The 25,853-nt window shown below is 38.5% G+C and overlaps 2 protein-coding genes across 3 annotated transcripts in view; one reads left to right on the forward strand and one right to left on the reverse strand.

Annotated features, from left to right (window-relative positions):
• The window catches only part of LOC129779399 (angiotensin-converting enzyme), a 338,274-nt gene that overhangs the window by 32,383 nt on the left and 280,038 nt on the right, over positions 1 to 25,853 (reverse strand). The window lies entirely within an intron of this gene.
• On the forward strand, positions 8,688 to 10,063 carry LOC129779405 (serine protease snake-like). Its single transcript, XM_055786853.1, has 4 exons — positions 8,688 to 8,890; positions 8,950 to 8,988; positions 9,052 to 9,573; positions 9,632 to 10,063. Exons 1-4 carry the CDS (start codon positions 8,833 to 8,835, stop codon positions 9,958 to 9,960), a joined length of 948 nt encoding a protein of 315 aa, XP_055642828.1. The 5' UTR covers positions 8,688 to 8,832; the 3' UTR covers positions 9,961 to 10,063.

The raw sequence follows: 25,853 nt of genomic DNA on the forward strand, positions 1-25,853 counted from the left end.
GAACAATTGCAAATATAAATATATATAGAAGGTGCATTTGCATATGATTCTGATTATACGCGAGCGTAACATGAGCAAATTTATAACACATGCGAATTGGGGCACTTTTGGTATTAACAAGTTCTTCCGCATAGTAACTCGATGTTGATAATTCCTTAATATTTTCCTTCGTTGATCGTATTGTTTTCACATATTCACGTTGGAAAGCCTTAACCCTTCTCTTCGTTGGCCGAGGCATTTAGATTGAATTTAATACTTTTCCGTTTACTGTTTTTGAAAGCATAGGCAGCCGTGGCAGTGTTCCGAGCTCTGCAATACAATTTTCTTACCCAATGTTAAAGTTGCTAGAACTTACATTATAGACCCATTAAACATAAAAATAATAATTGTATTGATATCAACACAATTTTATTCTATTGATTTTCATGACATGGGACGCTATGACTCCGGAATAACATTTTATTGAGTGGTTTTTACAGCTGTTTCGATGATGTTGTTTGGCATCAGTGTCGAAAAAATAACGATGCTTCCACCAATACAAACAAAACCATTGCAGAAGATTGAAAAACGAAAATTTAACTTTCAGAGCACTTGCTCGAGTTTTCCGACGTTCTTCACTATACGGTGCGAAAGCAGATGAAAATTTAATATCTTGTGAGTAATCGATTAGAGTTTGGTTGGCTTGATGGGAAGTGTGCGAAAACGATCATTTTCTTCACACTGTTTCGCAAAATTATTGATTTTCGGGCGAGAGGTGAGGGAGGGAGATGAAAGAAATGAGCGCCATTGTGGCAGCCATTTATGGCTAGCTTCCACCTTCACCTTAAATTATCTTGAAATTATTGAGAAATTTATTTCTGAACACAATTCTTAAGAGAAAGTAATATTCACTACTTTGACCCATTGTCACCCCCTCTAAGGGGTGAGATTGGGTCAACTTTCATTTTATCATAGTTCAGTGAAAAATAAATATTATACAATAATTCCACTTACGAGTGTTCATCATTAGATAACATTTCTACATAATCAGAATTGTTTAACTCTAATTTACGAGAGTTATTCAACAAAACGTTCGAAAACTACAATTTTTTACCCATTTTCACCCCCATCGACGGTATTTATAAAAAAGTGTTGGAAATTATAAGCAAATTCATGAAATTTCAATATTATAAGGGCCTACCTATATATATATATATATATATATATATATATATATATATATATATATATATATATATATATATATATATATATTGCTTGTTTATAACTTCGGATATTATTTTATAATGAAAATTTTGAAATAACCATTCTACCAGTTTGGTCGCCCTGAAATGTTATTTTTTATTGTAGAATCATTTGACGATAATTGTTTGATGGTTCATTCTTGTGCTAGCAGAACAATACATGCTCGAGATAAGCGTGGAGAGAGTTTTGCTACTGACAAGCAAAACCAAATTACATACAATATTTCAGAATGACATTTACTTTCTTGGTGACTGAATAAACGAAATGAACTCTATCTGTTAATCTCAACAACCTCGAAAAGAGTAGCACTGACTCATTATGTTCAAGATTAGCGCAAATACAATTTTAGTTGAAAGCAGTTTTGTGACTGGCACGCGAGCTCAAATAAATTAATAACTTAATATAACTTATTGAATAACTTGGTGTTCCTTTTTTGGGGAACACCAAGTTATTTATTATTTTTTGGTGCACTACCTTATCGCATGCTTCACCATAGCGTCAGTTTCATGCATTGATGACAGAAAACGAACAATGTTAGCTGCTTGGAAAAAGGCTGAATATTTCCTCAGCAGAGATTCATTACTAATACCCTAGCGTAAATATTTCCCTCCTGCTATCTCCTCCATGTTTATATTTATCATTACGACTGCATAACTTGCAACACCAAACGCACGCACGTATGCACACAAATTTTCATATATCGATGGCTTGAAGCAACTAAATGTACACACACTTATATCCGTTTTGCGCTCTTCTCAACAGAAGCCCTTTCTGTTAATATTGCCAGTCTAGATTAGCTTAGCTGTCATCCTTTGTGGAGAGATTTTTCCTACCGTCATGCGAAATCAAAGCACTGACAACATTCCAGAACATTTATTTTTTTGGTGAGCTGATGATAGCCTAGCTTGATGATTCCCCACACAATTGCGTAGCTCAGATAATGCAATGGCGTCAGTTTGATGCAATGATTGCAATGCCAAAGACATCAGCGAGTGAGTAATTTGTTCGCGTCCACAGCTCAATCCGAATCGAAGACATATGATGACGCAAATCAAGGAAGAACAAACGATGTTCATTGCTTTGAATACAGAACGATACTGAAAGTTTGCCTTCCTTCCTTGCTTTAAACTTCTTCAGTTCATTCGGCGCTTGGAATACTTTACTTTATCCATCATATTATTCCTCCACCCACATTGCCTTGAGAGAGGCATTCGATCACTCGCCCAGCAACGATGTTGTTCAGTCGATTTCCTCACGAAGAATGAAAGTTTGCCTCAGCGAGGTGCACTGTTTATACTATAGGAAAATATTCCCCTTCGTTCTTCTTCTTTTCCTTTGTTCACGGAGACTTTACGTCTTACGATTTCCCCTTCGTTGCTTGTCGATAAGTTGCTCGTTATTGACAGCTCTGTTCGGGAAAGCACACAAATGGAAAGAACAAATGTATGAGAAAATGGGAATGCTTCCAATTTCATGAATTTAAAACATATACAGACTATGGGATTGTAATGTATAGCATATCAAACAAATCTTAGAGAATTTCCGAATCGTTTGGTATGTAAATCGCAAAAATCCGTTCGTGGCAAAAATAGTTCATAACGTTAACTTTATTTCATAAAAACGTGACCTGTTTTCTGATTTGGCACCCTTAATGAAAGACGTAGTTCTACGTCAAAAAATGGATTGCTGTCTGTCCTTCAGATTCTTATGGAATTGGAAATTACTGAACCGATCGGCGTGAAAATTTGTATGTAGATGTTTTTGAGCCCGGGGAAGGTTTTTATGATAGTTTGAGACCCACTCCTCTCTCTAAGAGGTGGCTGCCATACAAATTCAACACAAATTTCTACATAACTCAAGAACTAATTAAGCAAATGGAACCAAATTTGGCATGTGAAGGTTTCAGGAGGTATTGAATGTTTCTATTGCAGCTCGAGACCTCTCCCCCCACACTAAAGGGGGGCTGTCATACAAATAAAACACAAATTTATGTATAACTTGAGAACTAATCAAGCAAATGGAGAAAAAATGGCATGTGGATGTATTAGGAGGCACGAAACGTTTCTATGGTGGTTCGGCACTCCCACCCCCTCTCAAAATGGTTTTTGGGTACGAGAAATGTTTCTGGAGGCCCTATAAAAATAAAACATTACACATTTTTTGGGAAACTCTGAAGGGAAATGGGAAAATTCGTAAAATTTAATTACCGTACGTTCCACAATTACATCGTGGCAAGAATTATTAGTTCATTTGGAAGTGGACATGGATTTTCATGTGAAAAACGCACTCCTATATCTTATAACTATATAACTAAAAACGGATCGCCAGATGTGATGGTATGCGCAAAAATCGAGGAAGGAATCGTCTGATTTGGTATGTCTTCTTTTTATTATATTTTTTTGGATCGAACATGTATTCGATGTAACGGAGAAACATGTTATTTGCAAGTAATAGGAAATTTTGAACGAGAATTGTGTCTGAAAATAATTTGCTAATATAATGACGAGTTTTGATAGAAGTACTAGAAAATTTATATTGATTGGAAATTGAAAGGGGTAAATTAGAAGATGAATCAATGAACAGTTCTGCGATTGGACCCATGACCGTAAGTGAGAAAACGTGAATGTTTGAAGGTATTGATAACAAAAAAATCTATTTTGCGCGGAACGAAGTTTTTCTGGTCAGCTAGTTTACTACACTGCGTTTCATAACTATAGAACCACCCATTTTTTCTGAGTTTCCAGAGATATGAAAGAAATCGGTTAAATTGAAGTATACAGTGTAAAATACAATAACTAACTTCATTTATAAGACTGGCCATTTGAACTTTATTGTTGTGTTCAACCGCGAAACATTAAAAAAACTGAAATTCCAGTGTTTCATAACTATAGAACAAAATGGAAAAACGTTCACTCCTGTACAAAATTAACGTTAATTTCACATGAATTTCAATAAGTTTCTAACTCGTATGTCATCTTTAGCTCTCAACCAGTTCAAATAACCTATTCGGCGTGGTTTCGATCAAGCTGCGCCATGTTGTAGTGTGTATCTCGTAAATGTAAAAAAGAGTACTTTTTTTTTCAGTGTAAATTTTTTTTACGTTTAGACATCAGTCCTCTACAACTCTTTCTAAGACACTATTTTGGTACGACTCGTAGTTTTTAAGATATAAATTATCGAAGATTCTCTTACTGAAATCGATACGCCTTTTTCAAAAGTTTCACTAGAGTTAAAAAATTCCCAAATGCTGAGGAAAACTCATATTTTCTCCAACCCAAACGGAATACAAACTTTCATTCGAATCAAAAATACATGTTTTTAAAATCTGTATTTTTAAGATGATTTCATTTGGAATTACTCATAAGGCAATACGGAGGTAAAGTTTTAATACAGAGTCTTTCAGATTAAACGCTCACGCAAAAAATCGAATAGCTCCTTATAAAAAAAAATTTTCGCTCCGTCGATGGTAACACTGCATTCCCCACTTCGGGACGATAATATTCGGCTACTCGCTCAGTCTGATCGGATAATTTTGGTGTCAAGATGTAGAGTTTACAAGAACGTGTATTTTTAGTGAAAACGTACTACTCGAGTAACCTAAGCCTTAATGAAACTTTGTCCTCTTATGGTAAGAATTTCAACATTTCTCGTCGTCGATTACTTCCTCTTGTGTGTGTGTGAATGACTGTTGCTATGTTAATAAGCCACAGATTTTGGAGACACTTAAAGAAGAAATAACTCGGATTTTCAACAGCACCAAAGTCGTACTTTTAGAGTTGTGCATGAAGGATTTTGTTCATCGTTTAAAACGCGTTATCGAGAAAAGGGGTGGTCACATCAAAAATGTCCTAAAATAAGTTTTATTTTCGTTTTTGAAATATAAAAATCGGTTCATTTCTGTAGAAAGTATTAAAATTTGTGGCGTGAGTGTTCAATCTGAAAGACCCTGTTTAATTCTAATACGTGCACTTTCGCCGGGGAAAAGTAGCCGATATTGGTCTTACGAATCATGGTTTTGCTTGGTATATATTTTTTATTAGTACAGTACACTCAATAAAATGTTATTCCTGAGTCATAGCCTTTCATGTCATGAAAGTCAATAGAAAAAAATTGTGGTGATATCAATACAATTATAACTTTTACGTTTAATGGGTCAATAATGTAAGTTTTAGCAACTTTAACATTGGGTAAGAAATTTGTATTGCAGAGCTCGGAACACTGCCACGGCTGCCTATGCTTTCAAAACAGCAAACGGAAAAGTATTACATTCAATCCAAATGCCTCGGCTAACGAAGAGAAGGGTTAAGGCTCTCCTACGTGAATATGTGAAAACAATACGATCAACGAAGGAAAATATTAAGTAATTATCAACATCGAGTTACTATGCGGAATAACTCATTAATACCAATAGAGCCTCAATTCGCATTATTTTTTTAACTATTTTTGTTGGCACCCAAAACCATACTTTTCTTTTCGTACTCCGAAAAAAACAGTCCCAGAATGCCGATTTTTAACAAAATTTTTTTTTCGATATGACACTAGATCTGGACGTTTCATGCAATTTTAAGAAATTTGACATCAACAATTTTTTTTTCGAAAACCCTTTACTGCTTCCTTGGGTGATTTTTCGATTTTCAAAAAAACTCAAACTTTGACCGCTTTGCGCCACTCTCCCTTAAGTCCGATTGAGCTGAAATTCGGCATAGGGTGTTTTCTCGAGGTGGTGAACATTTTGAATAAGGTAACTTTTCGAAATTTAAGGGTCAATTTTTCTCATACATTCATTGACACCCTAATGGAGAGCCACGATTTGTGAACAGTTAATTGGTAGAATCAACGAGACAAATGGAACGATGATTGCGATAGGAAGGACTCCACATTGGTCACTTTAGGTTGAAATATAAACATGAGTATCGAAAGTAGAGAGAACTGTCCACTGTGCAGTTTTCCCGTTTACTATTGAGAATATTATTGTAAATTGCCCGATCTCTCACAATATTCTGGAAGATTATCTAATGGATTCCTCAATTCACAACGTTTGGAGAACGATCTGATTAGTGTAAAACATTTATCGTTGATCATGAGATAGACAAACCTTGTTCAAGACATTTAAAGAATGTTGAATAAATTCTTCAATGAAAAAACATAAACTTAAAAAATCAATGTTTGCATTGAGAATGGAATATATCGATATTTTTCATCAATGAGATAATAATGATAATTTTATTTATTGTAACTGAATTTTAGTAATAGGGGAAAACTGTTTTCTATACAGATAAAAAAATGGTACTTATGTATTAACGCCACCGGAGCCGAAATACAATAGATAGCCATTTTATTGTTAGCACGGGTACTCAGATATTTTTTGTATTACCTTGTTGATTGCAGTGTTTTGTTACTTTTTAGTACCTTCAAAATACGTAGGGGAACTGGGGGGAATGTGATCACCCTAAAGAACATTCCCAATTCCTTTGTCCACATACCTCTAAAATTCCCGTTCTTCGAAGAATATTGTAGCTCAACTTATTGTAGTTCAAGATAGTAAGCGGTTTTTATTATGAATATTGAAAATAGTACATTTTTTTTAGTGAGGAGGTAAAGTGGTCACCTGTGGGGGGCAAAGTGGTCACTCGCGCATATCACGCTAGAAGAGATAGATTTATGCGTGTTTTCTTGAACAAATTTGTTTGAATAATTATTGAAATAGTAGGTACATGTATGAAATGAGGTAGGCCTATTCACCTAGAATCGTAATTGAAATTTTCACAGCACATAACGTTTTTCAAAATGAGCCATGGTTTTTCAAAATGAGCCATGGTTTTGGTTGGGGTGGAATATTTTTCTGGGTCAAAACCACAAAAGAGACCCCTTTAAGAGCAGAAGGTGATGAGGTATACCAGCATTTGAAAACAGAACATTGTCAGTAGTAATCCTCCACTGACCACTTTGCTCCCCAAACAACGAAATGAGAAATATGTGAAATAATCATTAAAATTGAACAAAATATCTGTTCACCTCCCCTAGAATATGTGAACAGTCGTCCAAACTGTTGATTTGTCGCAAATATCAGGCCAAATACACAAAATTTCACTAGAAATTCCTTAATTGCGAAACGCACCAAACTACGGCTGAATGGCTACCGAGAGACTATTTTTTTGTTTTTATTTATATCTTGACATGCGACAGCTCCACTAAGAGATAATAAATTTATAGTGGAAATTGCATTCCAGTGGCGTTCATACGTAAACGCCGCAAATCCTAAATACGTATTTTTGTAGCACTAAAAAATGATTAAACACTTCAAATAAGAAACCGACAACAATACAAAAGATAATTGAATGCTCGTGCGAATAATAAAATTGTTGTTTATTGTGTTTCGGCTCCGGTGATGTTAAAACGTTTGCACAACGTTTTAACATCACCGGAGCCGAAACACACACACACAAATATTTTTTCGATTTTTTTTAAATAATCGAAATTGAGACTTATATCAAAACATGCTGATTAATGGTCAGCTGTATCCCTATAGGAAGTATTCCGTGTCGGGCACACGTACAGAGCATTGGAGACAGCAAAATCCCATTACGAAAACACTTCTAATACTAACCTCGAGCCAATCGCGAGTAATCGGTTACATATTACTAACATAGATAGTAAGAAAAATTGTCAAAATATTGAACTCCCGGCTCCGTCAGTCTAACGCCATATGAGCCTTGATAAAAATATATACTTTGGAAAAAAAACATTATAATCGTTGTATTTGATTATATTTATTTGTCTAAAAAATGGAACTTATATTAGAAACGTTACAATTTTGGAAGCTCCCTGATGCCACAAGCGGTTTTACATCTTTGCTGAATAAAATAGCATGGATCAAGGTATCAAGGTATGAGAAAATCGATTGGGCTCCCGACATAACAAGTAAGCAGATTCTTATTTTCGAAAAAAAAACACAGCATTTTATTGGTTTTCGACAGACCATTCGTACGTCATTCGCGTCACGCCGTGAATCAGAACTACGGAACGAGTTTTCGAAATGCGTAAACAAAATACGTAATTGCGCTTCCTTAAGGTAACAAACGAACGAAGAAAAGAAAAGAAAACTGGCGTAGATGAAGTATTGCGGAAATTTTTCCAATCAAAAGAGCTCATTACTCACATTACTCACATCACTCACCCAAATATTGATCGGTCAGCTGATGCTTTCACTGCGTGTTCAAACAGATCGATCTGGAATCTCCGCAAATTCCAGAACATGATTCCGCGAAAAAGCCCCGCCGTTTCCGGAAATCAAAACAATAACGGAACAGAACCGGTTCTTGTCCGTCAGTTCAGTTTGCGCCACCAGAGCCGAACTCGCGGGTCTAGCGCAATCATACACGTACACACCTCTTATTATCATTATACTTATCGGCTGGGATTACAGTTTTTGTTCTAGCAGAATATTGTTGAATGGCGCAACAAATCCGCGTCGATTCTTCTCTGTTCTTGTGCATAGCAGCGCGAATTTGACCCTGCTCTTCGGCGCGATAGTTACAGTCGTCAACAAACAGCAGCCGGCTTCGAAGCATAAAGCAGTACTTCAAGATGATGTCAACGGTCAGCCTTGTGATTCCGTTTGCTCTCGGCTTGAGCGCCGTTCAAGGTAGGATTTTACCATTGGCAGTAGTTTTACGTTGATTTAGAGAAATTGTTTCATCGTAGGTTTAGTGTTTCCAAGTGGGCAACGAATCTCCGAGCAGAGTGAGTATCGCACACAGATTAGTCTCCAGCGCGTCTATTGAGACTGTTGCCTTCCCGTTCTAGAGTGTTCCCAGTATCGGGATGCAACGATCAAGAAAACGACCCTGATTACACTGTCCATCCGGCCGACGTCGATTGTGTTCGAGGACTACAAGTGTCCGAATGTGTTGGAACTAATCGTGGGCGGTGAGGAAGCCCGGAAAGGTGAATTTCCCCATCAAGCACTGCTCGGTTATCCCTCCGAGGATGATCCGAGGGAGATCACGTTCAAATGTGGCGGAACGCTCATAAGCGAGAGATATGTGCTGTCCGCAGCCCATTGCTCGATCGGTGGAAAACCAACGGTCGTAAGGTTGGGTGAAAATAATTTACTAGATAACGAAGACGATCAGGTTGATTTCGACGTTGATGAATTTATTCGACATCCGGAGTATACGCCCCGCCGGGCGTACCACGATATTGCTTTGGTGAAGATGGCTCAGGATGTGTTCTTCACCAAGTTGATTCGACCGGCTTGCCTTTGGACAGGGCGTAGTTTGAATTTCTCCTCTGCCATCGCCTCTGGATTCGGAAGGACAGAGTTTGGTGAGGTTTCCATGAATCATAAATGTAAACTTGATTAACAATAGCATCTCTGCTGCAGCTGGTTCCACTTCCGATGTTCTCATGAAGGTGCAGCTGGATGTTCTCGATAAGTCTGATTGTAGCGCTCTCACCGCTAGTGGAAAGTTTAACCAAGGAATTTCCGATGGTCAAATGTGCGTTGGAAGCCGAGCAGGTGGTAAGGATACCTGCCAGGGAGATTCGGGTGGTCCGCTTGTAACTTTAACCGATCAGAAGGGATGTGTATTCCACCTGTTCGGCATAACATCCACCGGGGCTGCATGTGGATTCGGAAAATCACCGTCGATATACACCCGAGTGGCATATTACATTGATTGGATCGAGGAAAATGTTTGGGGCTCCGAATGAGAACCAATGAATGGTTTTATTAATTTAACCCTTATAAAAATATATACTCATTTTATTGACAAACATCATGAAAAATAAAATAATTAGTTATTACTTACTGTTATCCGATATGTAGTATCAATTGGTCAAACACTACTCGCGACAACTAAATTTCACTACCCGAAACGTTCCGGTATCTTCTTCTCTCCATAACGTATAACAAATTCCCCCGGTCGGAGCAAACTCAACCACGTTGCTAAAAGGTGTTTGAGATATTGTTATAGCATTGCTCCGGTGACTAATTTGAATGTCTGCTCGTCTTGCACGGCGCTCTCCGGCTTATCGCAGCCGGTTCGAAAGTGTGGATTCGATCACACAAACGAGTTCGAGGTCTCATCAGTGGTAATAGCATTGGTGCTATACTTAGAAAACCTTAGATAACGTGTTTCATGGCCGTTTGGTATATTGCATGGCCTAATGTCGATGAAAGTGTATTTTTAATGTGATACAAATTAATGCTCTTATTGTAAATATCGTATTCTCATGGAGATTTATCGATTGTGAGGAATAGATTAATAGAAGCATTTTGGTTTATTATAGTCAAACTTAATGCCAAAGTTTTTGGTTCCTTGTCTTTTTGTATATTGAAAATGTCCTGTTATACTATGTCTTTAAAGAATTTGCTTAATTTTGATTTCTATGTTTCGTACATGAATTTTCTATCTTTTATTATCTTATTACATTTTTTGTGTAAACCAAGACTATGTTATTTTCATTTTAACATTGCTACAGTTATCCCAATTGATTTCTTCGTCACGTTAGATTCGAACAGTTGCTCAGTGGCTCGGGAAGTCCAATACCAGAATACTTATTTGATTTTTCATACATTTCACAGACAAAGGTGAGTTTGTGATTATAAATTATCTCTTTCAGTAAAATAGGTTATATCAATTTCAATATTAATATAGGGTGTATAAATGATGGCGTAGTTAGCATTGAATTCCGCACTCGCGAAACACCTTGAATTATTGTTGTCTGAAAATCGGTTTTAAGGAAGGTCAAATGAGCAATTTTATTGAACCAAGTTAGCGAGTTCCCATCACCCACAACACCCGAAAAGGTCGAATAAAATGCGAAAAGCAGTGTTCGAGACGCGACCGCATGCTTGACTTAGGACTACGAATTTGTTCATTTATTACTTCCAATATAATTTTAGAATCAATAAAATTTGATAGTTCACAAAAGCCAATGTTTGCCTGGTTTTACCGTTGGAAACACACCGTAAACCACAGTCAACAGTGTTAAGCATAAAATAGCCCACCTTGCAAATTTAAGAAATTTTCTCAATTTCTGGACTATTTCACCGAAAACTATTACCATAATTTCATAGAATTGTATATTGACTATTATTTCTTCAAGTAATTAACCAGTTTTTCCATTTTTGTTAGATTTTGTTTACCTTAAGGTGTGCAAATATGCGATGACAGTAATAAAAACCCACCCTCAAAAAATAATATTGAAATCATTCAAAACCTTTGAATAATTCCTCGTTTCCACATATTATGACAGCTAGGGATGTGCGATATTATTTACAACCTTCCAGTGATCCAGTTGACGCGATATACACAAAGTGTTGTTTACGTTGGCACATAAAAGTCGATTGTTGTTGTCTGCACAAACAATTTTCAACAAAATCAAAATGGGTGGAAAGAAATTCAGCATGCAAGTCCGAAATCTTGTTGTTCAGGATCATTTGTAGTTGATTCCATGGCGGAAAATTGCAGAGAAGTTCGAAATAAGGAGCAGTGCACAAGCACAAAGCTTACGGTTCGCTTGCTGACAGATCCGGAAGAGGCTGTCGTCGTAAGACCGATAACCGGTCTGATCAATGAACCAACAGGCCATTGGAGCTTCAGGAGTCCACCCTAAATATTTATGTTTTTAACTTTTCTGCTTTTATTGTGTGATTTGTTATCTATCGATTTCGAGCTTTTGTACTTGTTGTCTATTTTTATTTTGCGTGTAATTGAAATAAAATGTTGGTTCAAGTTTTATGAATTGATTCCAGCTAAATATAATGGAAATGCAATGAACAATGTTGTTTTCATAATAAAGATTAATGAAATTGCTATCTTTACTTAATGAAAATGTTTTTTATACAAACAAAATTGAGAAAATAGTTATCTAATGCTGTTTTTAATACAAAAGTATTCTGATGGCTTTATTTGAAGTTGTCCGAAAGTTTGTTGAAATTTAAAATGTGCCAATAAGTTGGGGGTCATAACCATCTTTATATTACTCAGTCGATTTATCACCCGAATCATAGCGCGAAAAACCTTGACATAGACAATGCTAGCTTTGGACACAGTTTATCATATTTTTTTTCTTTTGACCCTTTGACCTTTTGACCAGTTCGTCACATGCTTTACGTCACGGCTCTACTTTCGTTCCGAAGGAAGAATGAGTAAGAATTGATGTCTTGACCTTCAGTGTGAGAGATACGGATGTTAACCACAACGCCAGATTGTCTCCGTGCTGTTTATGATGATATTAGGGGCTGTCCACATACCACGTGGACAGAAAAATCGTGTTTTTGAACAACCCTCTCCCCTACCGTGGACAAACGTGGACATTTCCTATACCCCTCCCCCTGTTATCCACGTGGACATTAAACCAATTATTTCTAAAAAAAATCAAAATAATATTGATTCTATAGATTCATGGATAAAAATGGTAGCTTAATTAATAATAACGGTGTTTTTTTTTGCTGAAATTCGTATAAAAAAATCACTTCTGAATCTATTCTCGGGAGTTCTTTAATATTATTCTTATTATTATTCTTTATCATTATTAATTGGGCTTGTTATTGAACCAATAACACTCATTTTCCAATAATTGTGTTAGAAATACTCTTATTAAGTATCTCAGTGAAAACCGTATTCAAGTCCAATTGTTTTATAAAGATATTGAAAGAAATCTCACACTGACTGTTTATGACGAAAAACATATAAAAAAAAACTGCCAACAAAATAAGCTCTGTACGCTTCATACTGAAATTTATGACTCTGCTCTTTATAGCAATACGTACTGGTATTATTTCTGAACATTCTCCACTTATTGCGCTGCTTTAGATGTGGAATTATGGTACAGAATTATACCAGAACACCCGCACATCCGAAAACTCCACCCACAACTCTCACTTCGGACACCTGAAGCAACCACCGTTGCCAGGGCATAAGGATTCAATCGCGTTGCAGTCGGGAAATTCTACGATTTACTGTAGAACGTACAACAAAAATACAACAAGGCAATTCAACGTCGATGAAACATCAGTAATTCCAGTAACTATCTTTTTTCCATAGGAGCAGCAAGTAAACTAAAAATTAAAAACTTCATTCAACAGGTGCAGATCAAAAAGTCCAAAATCCTAGCAATGCGGAGAAAAAAGGCAGATGAGCGCTATAACTTTAGCTGAGGCTGGGTGCTGGGCACGGAATAACGATTATAGAATCTTCCACAGGACACCCTATGTTGCAACTGTGGGGCACAATTCAGTTCCTCTACGGGTGGTGATGGATGGAACAAATGCTATTCCCTGTTCCTGCTTTGAGTAAGGTAATATTGCAGTTCAATCACTTTGATCATATTCGGTACTATCATGCTGTTCAAGTTATAAGAAAGTCGTGTTGAATGATGTAGTATTGGTTTGTTGAACTCGAAAATGACGGCTCAAATGAACAATAAACCTGCATCGTGATTGCTGGCAATGATTTTTTTAGTATTGGAAAATGTTAGGTAGTTCCACAATTCGTGCCGACTTTAACGGAAAAAAATCCAAAGCATCATTCTTATAGACACACAATTATTCAAATATATTGGGTAATATAAATAGTATCCTCGTTTTTCTGTGTAATTTCTGGATGATTTTTTGACGTAGAAGTACGTCTAACCGGAAGATAAGGGAGTAAAATTAAAATCAAGACACTGAACAAGTAGGAAAAATGAATGATTTCGAACGTTTATAACTCGATCATTTCCTAATACATCACAATGATGTTGCAAGATCTGGGCTATACCATGGATGCATTAAAACTTCCCGACCAACCGCCCTTATTTGTTTGTGCGTCATCAAAGATTTATGTGACACTTTTCTGTTGATCGACTCTGATGGTTTCTTCCATAATCGTGAAATCTATCCAGTTGTGAACCCTACAACACTGAATTAACCTTTTGGCCATGTAACTCCTCATAATCGGAGATTCGCTTCCAGTTCCACCATACACACAGCGTCCCTTTTTGTGGAGTCAAGGTGTGTCCGCCTAGAGGTTCTAAGCGAAGTTCCAGAGTGTTGAGATGAGTAGAGTAGATAATCCTTTCTACAGCGCCAAATAATGTCTCCGTCCAGAGAGGTTTCTGAGCAGATTTCCGAAGTGATGAAGAGTAGAGATCCTGTCTACAGCGCCAGTTTATATGTCTCCGCCCAGAGAGGTATCTGAGCAGATTTCCATACTAGTAGAGATAAGGATAGACTGGCTACCCGATGTAGTAGAGATGAGATGTGATCGAATATAATCAAGACGCTTGATGTATATTGATCGGTGGTTTATTTGCAACTGACTCTGTTCTTAACATTTTGTGCCCTATTTATATTGGGTTGGGGAGAAACAAATGTCGTATATTGTCAGAATATGGCAACACTTAAACATATCTTGTGTTGTACTTATCGCATCGGGTCATACTATACGGCTATTTAAAGATGACAATCTGTGCTACAAGTGTCGTTTTGACAGTGTTGTGATTGTCCTTTTCAGTCTCAAGTTATACCGCGTCAAAGATGGAGTCCACCAAACAAGAAATTCGCCATATTTAACGTTTTTACTACCTGCGAGGTAAAACTGTAACGAAGGCGGCCGAAAAAATTCGTGTAATTTATGGACCCGATACTGTAACGATTCGCACAGCACAGCGTTGGTTTGATCGATTTCGTTCTGGTGTAGTGGCTGTCGAAGGTACACCCCGTACTGGTAGGGCAATCGTCGTGGAAACAACAAGTAGACCGGCATGTGAGCACTCGCTCGATTGGCCAGGAACTGGGTATATACCATAAAACCGTTTGGAACCATTTGCAGAAGATTGGATTCCAAAAAAAGCTGGATGTACGGGTGCCACACGAGTTGACGCAAAAAAATCTTTTAGACCCAATTAATGTCTGCGATGCACTGCTGAAACGGAACGAACTCGACCCATTTTTGAAGAAGATGGTGACTGGTGATGAAAAGTGGATCACGTACGACAACCTAAAGCGAAAAAAGTCGTGATCGAAGCGCGGTGAGCCTGCCCAAACCATCGCCAAGCCCGGATTGACGGCCAGAAAGGTTTTGCTGTGTGTTTGGTGGGATTGGAAGGAAATCATCCACTATGAGCTGCTCAACTATGGCCAGACCCTCAACTCGGTTGTCTACTGTGAGCAGCTTGACCGTTTGAAGCAGGTGATTGACCAGAAGCGGCCTGAAATGATCAATAGGAATGGTGTTGTTTTCCACCAGGACAACGCTCGGCCTCACATATCTTTGATGACCCGCCAGAAGCTACGGGAGCTCGAATGGGATGTCCTATTGCACTTGGAGTCCGGACCTGGCTCCAAGTGATTATCATCTCTTCCGGTCCATGCAAAACGCTCTTGGTGATGCTAAGTTGGCCTCAAGAGAGGCTTGCGAAAACTGACTGTCTGAGTTTTTTGCAAACAAGGAAGGAGGGGGGGGGGGGCAACAAGTTAGCGAATAAAACGGCGCATATTTGACTCAAATTGGATAATTTTAAGTATGTTAAATAAAGCGTCAAATTTCTATTTTTCTCGACATTTCGACATTTCTTTTTCCCCAACCTAATATGATTGGTCCCAGTCATTTGAATAGTACAATTGTTGTATGGGTTGCGTCTGGAATATTCGCCATAAACAATTACACTTTGTATAGTGGGTTCGTTTCCATCTGTTCCATATCCTTTGACAATTCGCTTGTTATTGTTTGCTATTTGTATGATTGTTTGTATGTTGTGTTTGTTGTTTTGTGCGGTAGTGATTATTAGGAGTGATACAATACGATAATTGCAGACTGTGAGCAATCAAGAGGTAAGTAACCATAGGTAATAAACATATATTAGGCTGTCAAAAAAGTCCTGCGGAATTTTTTTTGAATTTTCATTTGTTCATAAAGTTAGTTACAATCATCTGTTTTAAGTCAAATCTGCGCCGTTTTGTTCGATGACTTGTTCCAAACGAGATGCCAACTTCATAATACCCCTGTTATAGAAGCTCGCTTCCTTATTGGCAAAAAACTCGGATAGCCAATTTTCACAGGCCTCTTTTGTGGCTAACTTCTGACTACCTAGCTCGTTCGCCATGGACAAAAACAGGTGGTAGTCACTTGATGCAAGGTCCGGACTATACGGCGGATGCAAAAGAACCTCCCATCCGAGCTCCCGGAGCTTCTGGCGCGTCACCAAAGAAGTGTGTGGCCTGGCGTTGTCCTGATGGAAGACAGGTCCTAATTAAGCGTTTGGCCATAGGGAAGCAGCTCATAATAGATTATTCCTTGACAACCCCTACAAACACACAGCAGAACCTTTCTGGCCGTTAATGAGGGCTTGGCCACCGTCTGAGCCGCTTCAGCGGGCTTCGACCACGACCGTTTGCGCTTCACGTTGTCGTAAGTGACCCACTTTTCATAGCCAGTCACCATCCGCTTCAGAAACGGGTCGATTTTGTTGCGATTCAGCAGCGATTCACATGCGTCGATACGGTCAAAGATGTTTTTTGCGTCAACGTGTGTGGCACCCATACATCGAGCTTCTTTGTGAATCCAAGCTTCTTCAAAAGGTTAATAACGGTTTGATGACTTATCCCCAGCTCTTGGCCGATGCTACGGCTGCTACTATACCGGTCTTTCTCGGCTAATTCAGCGATTTTGTCGCAATTTTCGACGACAGGCCTTCCGGAGCGTGGCGCATCTTCGACGACCTCTACACCAGAACGAAAACGTTGAAACCATCGTTGTGCGGTGGAAATGGAAACTGTATCGGGTCCATAAACTGCACAAATTTTATTGGCAGCTTGAGAAGCATTTTTGCCTTTGTCATAGTAGTACTGTAAAATATGTCGGATTTTCTCTTTATTTTGCTCCATATTTCCGACACTATAACTCACGAACGACTTAACCAAACAAAACACTGTCAAAGACTATATTATAGCGCGCAAAAATACCTTTCCAACAAGCTATAATATGACTCGATACAATGAATACAACTAGAACTACACGCTTACAACGACACCTCGCGGAAATACCGCAGGGCTTTTTTGACAGCCTAATATAAAACGTTAACTGTTCTTTGTTTCCAGGTGCTGGACTGCCGATTTTAAATTTGTTTTGGCGGAAGTGGTGTTTAGTTTTTTTTCTCCAATGAAGTGTTTCAAAAAAAAAAACAAGATGTGGTATTTTTTATATGGCTATTCGTCTGGGCCGTGACACAAGGCTTTGATGTTATATGTAGTGGTTCGTCTTGCTTATCCCACGATCTTCTGCAAACTATACACCCAGGTTTTTACGCGGTTTTTTTTGCGCGGTTTTTTACGCTGATTTCCGAATTAACGTGGTTTTTTAGGCGGATTTTCCAATTAACGCGGTTTTTTTTACGATGTACGTATCCCCCGCGTAAAAAAAAAACTTTGGTGTATCGTATTTTACCCATTTCTATCACCCGTGATGATTTGCTTCAGAAATGGGTAGATTTAGTTGTGGTTCGTTGATGAAAATTCAGCCAAAAATTGTAGCAAAAATTTACAATAACTCATGCGGCTTCCAAACATCGAGTTTCTCTGGGTAGTTTTTTTTTCTTCAAAATATTGATTAGTTAATTCTTATGCCTAGTTTACACAGTGTAAGGTACTGCTGAATCGATCCATCCACAATTTCAAAAATAATTGCGCTCAGGAAAAGTGGCCTGAACAATTGATAACTGGAAGGTGAAATATCTGGTGAGGACGGCGGGTGAAATAGCACATCTCATGCAAACCCAACATTTTCGACCGGAATGTCAAAGACAATGAGGTTTGACATTGTCCTGGTGGAATACGATGTCTATCATATTGACTAATTCTGTTAGTTTGTTCTGGATCGCCGACCTTAATTTCGTTTAGTTGCAAGTAGTACTTGTTAGAATTTATCGGAGCTTTGTAAAGGGTGTGTCACATCAAATTGCATTACGGAAAAGAACGCTGTAGAAATTCGCCCAGTAGACCGATCCTTTTGAAAATTTTAGACAGTAAAATAAAAACTATTAGGCAACTTTTGGCATTTTCTTCTTATTCATACTTTGAGCCCAAGCCCGTATGCTCGCACCTTCCTCTTTACCTCGTCCATAAGGTACAACGTCAGGTTGTAGTTTTTTTTGAACAGAAATCCATTTTCTCTTGAATTCCGCCTTCGATTTGACAACTTTTGGGTTCTTCCGGAGGGCCTGCTTCATAATCGCCCAATATTTTTCTATTGGGCGAAGCTCCGGCGCGTTGGGCGGGTTCATTTCCTTTGGCACGAAGGTGACCCCGTTGGCTTCGTACCACTCCAACACGTCCTTTGAATAGTGGCACGAAACGAGATCTGGCCAGAAGATGGTCGGGCCCTCGTGCTGCTTCAATAGTGGTAGTAAGCGCTTCTGTAGGCACTCCGTTTACCGTGCCGGTCATCACGAAGGGGGCGCTCCGCTTTCCGCAAGAGCAGATCGCTTGCCACACCATGTACTTTCTGGCAAACTTGGATAGTTTCTGCTTGCGAATCTCCTCCGGAACGCTGAATTTTTCCTCTGCGGAGAAGAACAACAGGCCCGGCAGCTGACGAAAGTCCGCTTTGACGTAGGTTTCGTCGTCCATTACCAGGCAATGCGGCTTCGTCAGCATTTCGGTGTACAGCTTCCGGGCTCGCGTCTTCCCCACCATGTTTTGCCTTTCGTCGCGGTTAGGAGCCTTCTTAACTTTGTATGTACGCAGGCCCTCCCGCTGCTTGGTCCGCTGGACGAATGAACTTGACAAATTCAGCTTTTTGGCGACATCCCGGACCGAACTTCTCGGATCACGTCTAAACTGCTTAACTACGCGCTTGTGATCTTTTTCACTGACGGAGCATCCATTTTTGCCGTTCTTCACCTTCCGGTCGATGGTTAGGTTCTCGAAGTATCGTTTTAGTACTCTGCTGACCGTGGACTGGACGATTCCCAGCATCTTACCGATGTCCCGATGTGACAACTCCGGATTCTCGAAATGAGTGCGCAGGATTAATTCACGACGCTCTTTTTCGTTCGACGACATCTTTCCAAATTTACGAAAAATTGACAGTGAAGCATGGCCAACGTGATCTATACACTCTTATCTGATTATAAGCGAAAGCTGAAGATATAATTCCTAAAAATTAAATTTCTACAGCGTTTTTTCCGTGATGCAATTTGATGTGACACACCCTTTAGAAGCATATAAAACGGAATTCCTTTCCAATCTCACCAGACACAAGATGCAATAGTATGGAACGGATATGTTGTAGCGTTCTACGTAACGAAGCTTCACAAGGTAATCTCTTGTTCTTTTTCCTTTGGTTCATCACCTTTGGTGTTCTAAAAAGACAGATACAACAACAAAATCCGTACCTAAGGGTGGGTTTAGACTAGCGATATATTCATATGAAGAAATATGATGAGATTTATAGAGATCGCATCAACCGTTTACACTAGCGTGAACTCCTATAGTGAATATATTCATATTTTCGGTGAATTTATTCACCTGAAGTAGAACTGCATCCAACTTTAGAGATTTCTCACCAATGAGAAATTCACAAGCGTTTACATATGCTGAATTTATTCAAGTTATATATACCTCGAATGAGTGTATCCTATTTATTATCACCCGTTTACACATATTTTCACGAGAATAAATCCATCTATAGCTATAGATCTCCCTAATGTAAACCCGCCATAATAAAACTATGTCGTGCATTTTTCAAATTACAAGATTCTAACATTCTTTGGTGGTGTCTTCGTCCTGGCGGAATGTATGATCCTCTTCTGCCAATGTAAATAAATCCATCGCTCTTAATTCATTTGCGTTACTCTCAGAATACACAACAGTTCAACGATATGAATAAAAATTGGTCTCTTATTGATAAATACGGAGTACTCGTAAGGTGCGGCAAGATTAAAATTTGATAAAAATGCAGTGCAGATTTCATTTTTGATTATAGATATTAATGTGTTTTCAAAAATATATGAATGTCGAATGCAAGCTGTTTACAATAATTGAATATTTTCAACCATCATTCCTATTTGTTCAGGAGTACCACTAGGTTCTATTTTTGGCCAAATTATTTTCCCTAATCGATTGCGGCATCTAATATTCAAGTTCCTTTCTTAGATTGTGAGATCCCTGCTTAGTGTTTATTGAGACAATGGCTCTAATAAATTGCACCTCGGGTAAGCAGGATTTCTACTTTCTTTCCTCAGATAAGTTCAACTAGATCGAAACTATCCGATAAAGCGTATTATGTACTCATGATATTCTACTATGAAAATGAGACAGTTTTAGTCGACAAATATTTCAACCCATTACGCTATGTCAGGCACTGAATGGGCGGTCTCGCTTGCTAATATGTGTCCTTTAGAGGACAACATTCCGAAGCGACTAATTGCCTATCAAGATTTTTTTCAATACTATTCGGCGGCAAGTAATTGACTACGGGCAGCTCAATTTGGCTAGTTACATACAATTATCCCTAAGGCCCCTTCCTTTTGTACTTCCGTTGCAGACAGGCGTGTGAACACTTTTTTTTTTCAAAAATTCATCATTTTTAAATTACTGGACCGATTTATGTGATTCAGATGGGAAGAATCCGTAGTATGGTATCCGTACCCATATCGAAAAAAAAATCGAAAAAGGGAATTTGCGGATATAATGGATCAAAATCCTCGATCAGTTGTGTTGGAAACAACAATCACCAGAAGATTAGTCTGTAAGCTGGAAGAAAAAAAAAGATAAATCCTTTACAATAGGTTCTTAGAGAAGAACTGGGAACAGATGTATACTTCACCGAATTGGAAGAATTTTGAGATCAACAACTAAAACAGAATTAACATTGCGAGCAGAATTAACATTGTCCATTGACGTATTGAAAGCTTCTGTTACAGACAACAACAGACAACGCTGTAATTGAATCTCTTGAGAAACGGATCATTTTAGGCCGCACGCCACAATTTCTTTAATTTTTTCAACTATAGAACTATTCAAGTAAGAATTGGATCAGTCCTAAAGAGTTCGACTTATCTGTAACTCTGTTCTTGATTGCTCTTAACCCGCCGAGTATTTCTATTCCAAAATGTTCAAGTGTTGGTTAACGTTGACGATGTAATAATCGTTGCAGATCCTCCAAATGTACCGTGGGTATCAGGTCCCTACGCACCACATCTTCGTTGACTACAAGGCCGCATATGATACAATCGATCGACGACAGCTATGGAGAATCATGGACGAACATGACTTTCCCCAAAAGGTGACAAGACTGGTTCAGGCAACGATGAACGGTGTGCGATGCAGTGTGCGGATCTCAGGTGAGCTGTCGAAATCATTTGAGACTCACAGTGGACTTCGACAAGGCGATGGACCCTCCTGTCTGCTCTTCAACGTGGCGCTGGAAGGTGTTATGCGGAGAGCAGGCTTCAACATGTGGGGCACGATTTTCAACAAGTCTAGTCAGTTTATCTGCTTCACCAACGACGTGTACATAATCGGAAGAAAACAGGCGTTTATTGGCGAAAAATTCAATGGGATGAATGGGATGTAGAATCATTAGAAATAAATAAATAAATCTATCGTAAAAATTGGCAGCGAAACTTTAACATTGTCTACTAGGTTTGACTTGTTTTCAAATGCCTAGCAGCCTTCGATAACTTTTTTTAAAGTGGTACACCAGAAGCAGGCCGTTAGTAAACATATATAATATAATGATGATGGTCCCACCTCATTCCCCTACAAAGGTTTGAGCGGAACGGGTTATCTAATTGATAATAATTATATTACGGTATTTATATTTTTCATCCACAAACCAGTAAGCAAATTAAATCGAAATGAAAACGGACTGGTTATTTCGCAGACATAGATTACTAATCGAAAGAACAATATAAGCCATTATCTGATCGTATTTATTCCATGGCATGTCGAGAGAATTTCCAACACGGGAAGACCCTAGACCGATCGGGAATTTAACCCAATACCTATGTCAGTATTAGCCAAGAATTTACAAGGGAATTCCCGCTTTATTTGATACCCGGTCACGATGCTATCGTTTCCGAGTTCAAGCAGCTGAGCAAACCCAAGCCTAATACTAGCCTATACTTCAGGCCCATTACTTATCCCAAGGCATGTCAAGAAAGTTTCCAACCCGAAAAAATCCTTGACCGATCAGGAATTGAACCCAATACCTATGTCAGTATTAGCCTTGAATTTACAAAGGAATTTCCGCTTCAACGGATACCCGACAACGGTCTGTTAATCGTTTTCGAGACCAGACAGCTGAACAAACCTAAGCCTGATTCCAGCCGATACTTCAGGCCCTACATCCAACCTGGAGTATAAACGTATCAACCTGAAATCTGCAATGAGATCCACCATAACACAGAAAAATCTCATTATAATTATCTGTTGAAAAGATAAATTTACGAGTATTCCGGTTGAGCTATCCCTAGCTTCATTTCGTTTTCCACATTGAATTCCTTGGAATACTTTTATTTTATTCGCGAAAAACTACTTTTGCTTATGCTCGATCTCAAGTCTTTCTATGTGTGCCAACGCGCGCGGGCTCAAACTATTGCAGACTTCACAATTATTTTTTAAATTTAATTGAAGAATTGAATTGAAATAAAAACAAAACCAATAGATACCATCATCATCATAGTGTTAAGATAAAATGAGTAAAAATCAAAAAAAAGCACACACTCACACACAAAAGACAATACATTATATATTATATGAAATCATGATGATGGTCCCCTTACAAAAGCTTGAGCTGAACGAGCTCTTGTTGATAATGATATTTATATTGAAATTTACTATACTATACAACTAACCAGTTAGCATATCATATAAAAAACACGGACTGGTTATAACAAAGACATAGATTCCTAATCGAAAGAACTACTCGACGCATTTATTCCATGGCATGTCGATAGAATTTCCAACACGGGAAGACCCTAGACCGATCAGGAATTGAACCCGATACCTATTACAATATTAGCCAAGAATTTACAAGGGAATTCCCGCTTTTTCAGATCCCCGGCCACGATGCTATCGTTTCCGAGTTCAAGCAGCTGAGCAAACAGAAGCCTAATTCTAGCCGATACTACAGGCCCATTACTTATCCCAAGGCATGTCAAGAAAGTTTCCAACCCGAAAAAATTCTTGACCGATCAGGAATTGAACCCAATACCTATGTCAGTATTAGCAATTGAATTTACAAAGGAATTCTCGCTTCAACGGATACCCGACAACGGTCTGTTAACCGTTTTCGAGACCAGACAGCTGAGCAAACCTAAGCCTAATTCCAGCCGATACTTCAGGTCCTACATTCAACCTGGAGTATAAACGTATCAACCTGAATCTGCAATGAGATCTGCCACAACACAGAAAAATCTCGTTATAACTATCTGTTGAAAAGATGAAATTACGAGTATTCCTGGTGAGCTATCCCTAGCTTCACTCCGGTTTCCTCATTGGACCCCTTGGAACGCTTTTATTTGATTCGAGAGAAATTTGATTATGTTTAGTCTTATGCTTCTCTATGTGTGTGAACGCGCGCGGACTCAAACTATTGTTTAAATTTGTATGTTCGACTGTAGAGAAAAAAAAAGAACGACTAAAGTTCCCCAAACGAATAACATACCATCATCATCATAGTCATAAGATAAGAAACACAAATATCCGTTATAACTTCGTCATCTTACATGCTAACATTGATTAACATTGATTCTATACTGAGTTAAAAATCCAAATCATACTTCAAAAACTCTTTACAGATACTACGGAACATTCGAAGACTTGTTGCTGTCTTTGCTTCATTTGGTAATGTATTGTAAAGCCGATATCCTTTGTTAAAAAGTGAATTTTGGGTACAGGACATTCGGAAGTTCATGGTTCTGAGGTCACTTGCTTGTCTTGTGTTATATCGGTGAATATCTCTCCCATACGTTATCGTGTTTTGTAGATTGTTCGGTGTCAGTCACCGTTAGTCATCTTATATATGAACGTAAGCGTGCAGTACTTAATACGCTGACTCACTGACATCCATTGCAGGCATTCGAGCATAAATCTTCGTGGAGTTAGTCGATCACATCTCAATATCAGACGCATCGCCTTGTTTTGCACAATTTGCATTCTTTGCATTTGCCTCTTATTTGCAAGAAATAGCACAGATGCACAATAATATGTCATCATTGATCGATTGATCTGGATGTGCTTTACATCGCTGTGTTATAAGTTCAATTTCTTGTGTCAATATGACGATTTTTACGTTTAAAAGTGTACCTATGTGTAGAACTTGACGAGCACGATTAATTAGTGCAATTGTTTGTTGATAAGTGCTAATATAGTAGCATAAAACTTTGATTGAAGTGTGTAAATTTCTACCATACTACGCGAACAAGCAACACAACTGTGACAAAAGAGATCTGAATATATACAGACGACCCACGGGTCAGCGGCCGTGAAGATGTCATCGGCCGTGCAATGTGGTGTTTGCGCGAAAGCGATAAAGGAAGAAAGCGACAAAGTGTTCTGTTTTGGATCGTGTGGTTTGATAAAACATTTGAAATGCTCTGAAGAAATAGATCGACATGGGTTGGAAGCAATGAAAACAAATCGTGGTTTAAAATATATGTGTCATGGGTGCCGTAAGCAGCAAGTTAGTTTCAATGATGTGCTGATAAAATGCAATGAAATTCTTGGGAAAATCAATGAAAGTGCACAAAAATGGGAAGAGAAGTTGGACAGAAAAATGAAAGATGTTGAAAAGTGTGTGTATAAAAAAATTGAATCGGAAATTGGAAAAATAGTGAAGGAAGTCAGAAGGATGGGAGAAGAAAATAAGAAGAAATTTAATCGACTGGAAGCAGCTGAAACTGAACGGGACAGTGCAAGTAGTCAAATAAACGATACAGTAGTGGATATTTTTACTCCATTGGGACCTAGTAGCAATCTCCGTTCGCGAAAGAGACCTAGAACTTGTGAGGACCTTCATGTCCCTACTCCTGGGCAAAATAAAGAAAACGAGGCAAAACGTACTACTTATGCTGATCTTCTGAGGAGCGAAAACCCAACTTTAAAGGCACAGAAAAACATGGAGCCTGTAGTGATAGTTAGACCAAAGAATATGAAACAATCGGCGGAAACAACCAAGCAGAGTTTCAAAGAAAAAATCGATCGCTCTGCGAATAAAATTAATGCTGAACGCGAGGGACGGGATGGCTCTATCATCCTGGAAGTGAAAACAGGTGAAACTGTTAGCCCCCTGGTGAATTCGGTCAGAGAGAAATGCGGAAAAGAATACGATGTCACTGTTTCAAAACCAATGCGACCAAGGCTAAAAATTGTAGGAGTATCTGATAAGTTGACCGAAGAAACGTTGATCGCAGCTTTGGAGGAGCAGAATGACTTACCGGAAAAAATTAAGTTGAAGTTGATTACACGCTATGGAAAACACTCCTCGTTCACATTTGTTGTGGAAGTCGATGTCAAAAGCCACGAAACATTACTTAATTTAGGGAGAGTGTATGTTGGATGGGAACGATGCCGAGTTGTAGAGTGCTTTGGAATCATTCGGTGCTTCAAATGC

This window comes from Toxorhynchites rutilus, chromosome 3, assembly GCF_029784135.1.
Source record: "Toxorhynchites rutilus septentrionalis strain SRP chromosome 3, ASM2978413v1, whole genome shotgun sequence".
Taxonomy (NCBI): Eukaryota; Metazoa; Arthropoda; class Insecta; order Diptera; family Culicidae; genus Toxorhynchites; species Toxorhynchites rutilus.